General features: G+C 71.9%; 2 protein-coding genes across 2 annotated transcripts in view; both read left to right on the top strand.

Moving 5' to 3' along the window:
• Positions 1-2,153, top strand: part of SHD (Src homology 2 domain containing transforming protein D) — a 4,725-nt gene extending 2,572 nt beyond the window's left edge. The window contains exons 2-6 of the mRNA XM_026035165.1: positions 204-310; positions 520-717; positions 1,101-1,230; positions 1,769-1,888; positions 1,967-2,153. Of these exons, the coding sequence (XP_025890950.1) occupies positions 204-310; positions 520-717; positions 1,101-1,230; positions 1,769-1,888; positions 1,967-2,153 (742 nt within the window). The remainder of the gene's footprint in view (positions 1-203; positions 311-519; positions 718-1,100; positions 1,231-1,768; positions 1,889-1,966) is intronic.
• A 3,326-nt stretch (positions 2,154-5,479) lies between these two features.
• Positions 5,480-7,425, top strand: part of FSD1 (fibronectin type III and SPRY domain containing 1) — a 4,791-nt gene continuing 2,845 nt past the window's right edge. Inside the window, exons 1-5 of the mRNA XM_026035228.1 lie at positions 5,480-5,512; positions 6,210-6,305; positions 6,531-6,662; positions 6,728-6,829; positions 7,319-7,341. Coding sequence (XP_025891013.1) covers positions 5,501-5,512; positions 6,210-6,305; positions 6,531-6,662; positions 6,728-6,829; positions 7,319-7,341 — 365 coding nt within the window. The 5' untranslated portion in view covers positions 5,480-5,500. The remainder of the gene's footprint in view (positions 5,513-6,209; positions 6,306-6,530; positions 6,663-6,727; positions 6,830-7,318; positions 7,342-7,425) is intronic.

Raw genomic sequence — 7,425 nt, 5'->3', positions numbered from 1 at the left:
GGGGGATCTGGGGTGGGAACCGGGGAGCACCAGGACACGGGGCTGGGGGGGACCAGGTGACCTGGGAGTGGGGAACGGGGAAGGGATGGGGGCCCCTCCGGGGGCCCGAGGTGGGGGGAGAAGGAGTGAAACCGGGGGGTGCGGGGTCCCCAGGGAGGGACAAGGGTGGGGGGGTGAGGGCAGCCCCGGGGGGGCCGTCCCAGCGGGGCCGTGCGGCAGGGCCCCGGAGAGAGCGACTACTCGGAGCCCTTCGAGGCAGAGCCGGAGCCGGCGCCCGAGCGCGGCTGCGAGGAGGCCGCCGAGGCCGGAGGTGGGTGCGGGACGCGGCCAGAGCCGGAGCCGGTGCTGGCGTCAGAGCCGGTGCTGGAGCTGGTGCTGATGCCAATGCTGGAGCTGGTGCTGGAGTCAGTGCCAGAGCCAGTGCTGGAGCTGGTGCCAGTGCTGGAGCCRGTGCCGGAGCCAGCAGCCGACGCGGGGTGTCCGGTGGCCCCGACGTCCCCCAGCGCTGTCCCTGCGCAGGGCGCGCGGGGCGGCGGGGGCGGCCGCGCCGGGGCCCCCAGCTCTACGACACCCCGAGCGAGGAGTGGGAGGTGGGCGAGGAYGCGGGGCCGGGCGCCGCTCGCGACAGCCGCCTGCCCCGCGACGACGAGCGGCCCGCGGACGAGTACGACCAGCCCTGGGAGTGGAAGAAGGAGCACATCTCCCGGGCGTTCGCAGGTGCCGGCCGCGGGCGCTGGGGGCACCCCGGGCCTAGAACCCCAGGGGGAACATCCTGGGCACATCCCAGCCCAKCATCRCCCCTAGGTGCCATCCTGGGGACATCCCAGGCACAGTGTTCCCTGGTACCCATGGGTACCACCCTGGGCACATCCCAGCCCAKCATCACCCCTAGGTGCCATCCTGGGGACATYCCTGCYGCAGTGTTCCCTKGCACCCATGGGTACCATCCTAGAGACATCCCTGTCCCSCAGCACCTATGGGTAGCCCCTTGGGGGGGTGATGGGACGTGGTGGGGACATCTGGGCTGCCTGCGCTCTGSTGGCCGTGCGGGGGTACCGGGGCGCCCAGGCCAGCGGGTGACGGTCCCTTTGTCCCCGCAGTGCAGTTCGAGAGCCCCGAGCGCTCCCCCGGGCGCCCCCGGGAGCCGCCGCGGCCCCCCGGCGGTGCCAGGCCCGGCTGCCCGCCCAGCCCGGGCCGCGTGGACCCCTCGCTGCCCCTGGAGAAGCAGGTGTAAGTGGGGACCCCGACCGCGGCCACCTGCCCTCCTGCACGGGGGACACGGGCTCCTCTGGGCACCGTGGCGAGGAGGGCGCCCCATGGCATCGGGGGGGGTCCTGTGGTGCTTGGGGTGGGGGGGCCACAGTGTGGATGGGTCCCCACGGGGTGATGGGTGCCCCATGGGGAAGAGGGTGTCCCATGGCACAGACAGGTCCCCATGCCGTGATGGGTGCCCCACGGTCCAGGCTGTGGCCTAGGCTGGTCCCCAGGGTGCAGATGTGTCCCCATGGCATGGACGGGTCCCCATGGTGCAGACGGAGCCCCATGGCCTAGGATGGGCGTCACCTGGCATAGGCTGGTCCCCAAGGTGCAGAGAGGACCCTGTGGCACAGAAGGGTCCCCGTGGTGCAGACGGAGCCCTGCACAGACGGGTCCCCAGGGCGTTGCTGGAGCCCCTTGGCACAGCTGGAGCCCCGGTGCCCTTGTCCACCCGGTGCTGAGGCCCCGAGGGTGACCCCGGGTGACCCCGGGTGACCCCGCCTGCCCGCAGGTGGTACCACGGCGCCATCGGGCGCGCGGGCGCCGAGACGCTGCTGGCTCTGTGCCGCGAGGGCAGCTTCCTGGTGCGCGACTGCGAGACCAGCCCCGAGGACTACTCGCTCTCGCTGAGGTCAGCGGYGCGGGGCCGGGCGCCGGGGGCGGCGGGGGCGCCCGCCGGGCCCCGCTCAGCCGCCCCCCGCGCCCGCAGGAGCAGCCAGGGCTTCGTGCACGTGAAGCTGACGCGGACGCGCGAGCGGCACTTCGTGCTGGGCCGCGCGGGCGCCGCCTTCCCCTCGGTGCCCGCCGCCGTGCGGCACTACTCGGCGCGCGCGCTGCCCGTGCGCGGCGCCCGCCACCTCTCCCTGCTCTACCCGGTGGCCGCGCAGAGCCTGTGACGGGACCCCCGGGACCCCCATTAAAGTCCCCTACCCTGTGCGGGCCGTGCCGCTGGCTGCCGTGGGCTCTGTGTGCGCCTTCCCGGAYGCCTGGGCCCCCGGGGGCCACCCAGACCGCAGCGGGTGCTGAGCCTCCGGTGCCAGCGCCGGAAGGCGACGCACAGGAAACATGGATGAGGTGGCAGATGGTGGAAAACATCTTTTCTTTCTGAGAATGTTTTCTGCACCCGTGACCCTGGGTGATCCGAGATACGGGCACGTCCCGCCTGCCAGCTCCTGTGCCAAAGTGCCCCTCAAATGCAAGCGGGGCCATCGCCGGCGGGGTGGGCACCCTGTGCGGCCCCTCAGCGCCAGGCCTGGGGGRGTCCGGGGGGCCCGGGGGGCGCAGGGTGCCCGGGCGGCCGCAGCTGGTGGCTGKTGTTGAGGGCCGCAAACAGGGGCAGCTCCGTGGGGCGCTGCGCCGCGCAGGGCACCGTGTTCCCGTACACAGCAGTGCCTGGAGGGGCAGGGGGGCAGGGGTGTTGGCCCCCCCACCCAGCGTCTCCCTTGGGTGCCCCCATCCCTGTGGGTGCAGCGGGGACAGGGGGACATGGCGGGGGGCTGGGGTGGGTCACCTGGCGGGTATTGGGGCAAGGGGATGATGGGCAGGGGGTGTCTGGGCAAAGGGCTGGTGGTCACGGGGGGATTGGGGCACAGGGAGATGGGCTGGGGACACCGCGCACGGGGGGGCAGCTGGTGCTGGGGTGGACACGGGRTGGGTGGACATGGGGGTCGGTCGTGGGGGTGCTTGGGTGCAAGGGGTTGGGGTGCAGGGGTATTTGGGTGCAGGGACATTGGGGACCRGGGACATTGAGGCACAGGGACATTGGGGAGTAGGGACACTGGGGAGCAGGGACATTGGGACATGGGGACATCGGGGTATGGGGAGTGGGGACATTGAGGCATGGGGACATTGGGGAGTGGGACATTGGGGAGCAGGGACATTGGGACATGGGGACATTGGGGTATGGGGAGTGGGGACATTGAGGCATGGGGACATTGGGGAGTGGGACATTGGGGAGCAGGGACATTGGGCCACGGAGACATTGGGACACTGGGGCATTGGGCCCTGGGGACACCGGGACACAGGCACCCTGGGGCACYGGGGCAGGTGGGGGCGTTACCGGCGCTGCTGGAGCGGCGCCAGCGGTACCAGCCCAGCAGCGAGCCCAGCAGCAGCAGGAGGGCCGAGCCGGCCCCGGCTAGCGCCCTGGGCAGCCCTGCAGGMGCCCGCGGCTGAGCCCGGCGCAGCGGCACCCGGGTGGAACCGATTACCCACCACGGGGACAAGGCGGGACCCAGTTACCAACCCGTGGCGACGGGGGGACCTAGTTACCAACCTCTGGGGACCTGGGAGATCCAAATACCCACCCATGGGGACAGCGGGACCTGTGTACCCGCCCATGGGGATGGGGGAAACCCAATTACCCACCACGGGGATGGAGGGGACCTGCCTACACACCATGGGGGCAGAGGGGACCCAATTACCCACCCATGGGGACAGAGGGACCCACCTACCCACCCATGGGGACCTGGGTCACCCACTTACCACCCACGGGGATGGGCGGGACCCTCTTACCCACACACGGGGACATTGGGGACCCTCTCACCCACCTGAGCAGCTGCTGGGGACCCTCTTGCCTACCTGAGAGCACATCAGGGACCCCTGAGGGGACACCAGGGTCCTTCATACCCACCTGTGTTCAGACGAGGGGCCTTCTTATCAACCTGGTCTCCTCTATTGACRGCCACTGCGAGCGCAGCAGAAGGGCAGTGAGGGCAGTGGCACCGCCGCCGTCCCYGTCCCCGCGGTGCCACCTACCCACGCGGAGCCAGCTGCCCCTGCCGGGGGCCGCGGGCAGGCCGGCGCCGGCGGCGCGGCACACGTAGCGGCCGCTGTCCGCGGGCTGCACGGCGTAAAGGCGCAGYGTGGCGTGGGGCCAGCGCCAGGCTAGCTGCGCGTGGGGACCGCAGGCGACGCTGGCGGCCGCGCCGGGGTCCAGCTGGGCGCCGCACAGAGCCCCGCGGGCCCCGTCGCGGAGCCACTCGAGGCGCAGCGGGTGCCGGGGCCTCGCGGCCGCCACGCGGCAGTGCAGGGCCACCGTGGCCCCCGGGGCCGCCAGCACGTGGGGTGGCTCCTGCATCACCCACGGGATGCGCGGCGGAGGGAACGGCGGCCTGCTCCTCCTCTGGGTGTCCCGCTGGTTGTCCCCGGGCAGGGACACGATGAAGGTGCCCCTGGGAGGGGGCCGTGTGGCTCCGCTTGCCTCAGGTGTYGCCCGTGGGGAGGGCGACGTGGTGGCACCTGGGACGAGGGCACATGTGGGGATGGAGACATGGAGGTGTCCTGGGGAAGGGGGTCCCCAGGGTGTCCCCCGTGGGGATGGGGGCGCCAGGACACCCCTCATGGGCACAGGGCCCCAGAGCCCCTCAGGGGGGCCCCGAGTGTCCTCCCCTGCTGTCACCTCATGACACAGGTGCCTCCCTCCGCCACCAGTCTGCCTGTCCCCACCCTGTCTCCCAGCCACGTGCCCCTCCACATCCCCGCCGTCTCCATCCGCTCCTGGCACTATCAGTCCGTCTGTCCCCAGCCCATCCCCACAGCCCCTCTCCAGCCGCCAGGACATTGTCCCCCCGGTCCCCAGGGCGCTGCCAACCGCGGTCACGGGGCAGTGGGGAGGCTCTGTCCCCCACACCCGTCTCACCGGCGAGGAGGAGGAGGAGGCCCCACATCCCGGTGCCCGGGCGGCTCCTCCTCGTGGGCTCCCGTCACGGAGGTGTCCTGGGCGCCGCAGTCCCCAGAGAGGCCTCGCCYGTCACCCCCGCCAGCCCCGCGTGACGTGGCGGCTTCCTGCCGCCGCGCTGCCACCGCCGCCCTGGGGACGCCCATGGGGACAAGCGGCAGGCGCACGGATGTGGATGGCGTTGGTGACAGAGACCACGCACGAGGACGGGGACATGAACCTCAGCGTGTACATGAATGGAGAGGAGGGCATGGATGGGAAGAGGGATGGGGACAAGGCCATGGATGGGGACAAGGATGGGAACACGGACAGGGCCATGGATGGGGACCGTGCCCCGAAGCGGGGGGAGGGCGTGTCTCGCCAGGACTACATTTCCCAAGATGCACTGGGGCGGGGGGAGGGGCGGTATCCTGGGACTACATTTCCCATCGTGCCTCGCGGCCTCCCCAGGACTACATCTCCCATGGTGCCCCGGGCGCGTCCCGGACTCGCTTTCCCGGCGCCGCCGCTCCCGCTTTGTTGGTGCCCGGGGCCGAGCGGCGGCGGGGCCGGGGCCGGCCCGGTATGGGCGACCAGGTGGGGCCGCGCCGGGCCGCGCGGGACGGGTGCGGGGCGCGGCGCTGAGAGCAGCGCTGCAGCGAGCAGGGATGGAGAGAGCAGGGGCGGCAGGCGTGGAGAGAGGGATGCAGGGATGGAGAGAGGGAGGGATGCACGGAGAGAGGGAGGGGAGCAGGGATGCACGGAGAGAGGGAGGGAGAGAGAGAAGGATGGAGAGAGGGAGGGGTGCAGGGATGCATGGAGAGAGGGAGGAAGGAGGGAAAGAGGAAGGAGGGGTGGAGAGAGGAGGGATGGAGGAAGGGAGGATGGAGAGGGAAGGATGGAGGGATGTAGAGAGTGGGGGGTTGGAGGGAGAGGGTGGAAGAAAGAGGGGAGCAGGAGGGAGGGGCTGAGGGGGGCAGGATGGGGCGGGGAGGGGAGGGAGAGTGAAGGGAGGAGGGATGGAGGGAGGAGGGACCGAGGGATGAAGGATGGAGAGGAGGGATAGAGGGAGGAGGGGGGCAGGATGGGTGGCCAGAGGACGCAGCCCGGGGCGGGGGCCCTAGGGCTTCCCCCAAGGAAGGTCCCCAAGGGGGCTCGGGGCTGGGGCCGGTCCTGGGCGCCGGCAGTGCCCGCTCGCCAAGTCACGGCCGGACGCCGGGGCCCCTGGGGCGCCTGGCACATGCCGGGCGGCGGGGAGGGGCTGCCGGGGGCGCTGACGGCGGCGCCGGCGCAGGAGGCGCTGCGCAAGATCATCACCACGCTGGCCGTGAAGAATGAGGAGATCCAGAACTTCATCTACGCCCTCAAGCAGATGCTGCAGAATGTGGAGGTACCCGCAGCCTTCGGCCTCGCGCCGCCCCCAGCGCATTCGCAGCCTGCTGGGGCTCGCTCCCAACCGTCCCGGGGGTCCCCATCGCAGGGGACACCCCCTGCGGCACGGGGGGGTCTCTGCAGTCACTGAGGACGTTGGGGTGTCCCCAGGGGGGACGTGGGGAGGGCCGGGGGGCGCGGGCGGCGGCGCGGGGGCCGCTCTGACGCGCGGCGGCGCCGCCAGGACAACTCGGCCCGCGTGCAGGAGGACCTGGAGGGCGAGTTCCAGTCGCTGTACGCGCTGCTGGACGAGCTCAAGGACAACATGCTCATGAAGATCAAACAGGACCGCGCGAGCCGCACGTACGAGCTGCAGGTGAGCGCCGGGGCGCGCGCCCGGCCCGCCGCCGCCGCCACCCRCTGCCGCGCTCTCCCCCTCAGGCCCAGCTGGCGGCTTGCGCCAAGGCCCTGGAGAGCTCGGAGGAGCTGCTGGAGACGGCCAACCAGACCCTGGAGACCGCCAACAACCACGACTTCCCCCAGGTGGGCGCCCGCCCGCTGCCGCCCGCCCCGGCGGGCGCGAGGCCTCCGCTCCCCCTCGCCCCTCACGGCTGCGCTTGCCCCAGGCGGGCACCTCTGCTCTCTTTCCAGCCTGGGCACCCTGTTAACGCTGGGCTGGCTTCGCCCGCTGCAGGACTAGATTAGGACCGGGCAAGTGGGCACCGGCTAGAGCACCCGGCGCCGAGGAGGAGGAGGGTTAACGCAGTGAGGGGGGCTGGGTGGTGGGTCCTCTCGCTCGTGCCCGCTGTCTCCTGTGGGCACTTGGCTGTGTGGGGTCCCATGGGTGCTGCAGCAGGGCAGGAGGTGGTGGCTCTGTGCTGGGTGCTTGGGCACACGGTGCCACGTGCTCTCGGTGGCAGGCGCCGGGCACGCGGCGCTGCGCGGCTTCCAGAGCAGGGCGCTGCACCACGCTGGCTCCCGGCGCTGCTGTCTCACCCCCTCTTTTCTCCTCTTTCCCTCCGCGCTCCCAAGGCTGCCAAGCAGATCAAGGATAGGTACGGTACCGCCGTGCCCGCACTAACCCACCCGCGCGCCGCGTCCCCCCGTCCCCGCGCGCGGGCGCCGCGGGCTCCGCGCCC

The sequence above is a fragment of the Nothoprocta perdicaria genome, unplaced genomic scaffold (assembly GCF_003342845.1).
Source record: "Nothoprocta perdicaria isolate Ctin4 unplaced genomic scaffold, notPer1 scaffold_157, whole genome shotgun sequence".
Classification (NCBI taxonomy): Eukaryota; Metazoa; Chordata; class Aves; order Tinamiformes; family Tinamidae; genus Nothoprocta; species Nothoprocta perdicaria.
The sequence above is the reverse complement of the archived record's forward strand: the minus strand, read 5'-3'. Positions and strand labels throughout refer to the sequence as shown.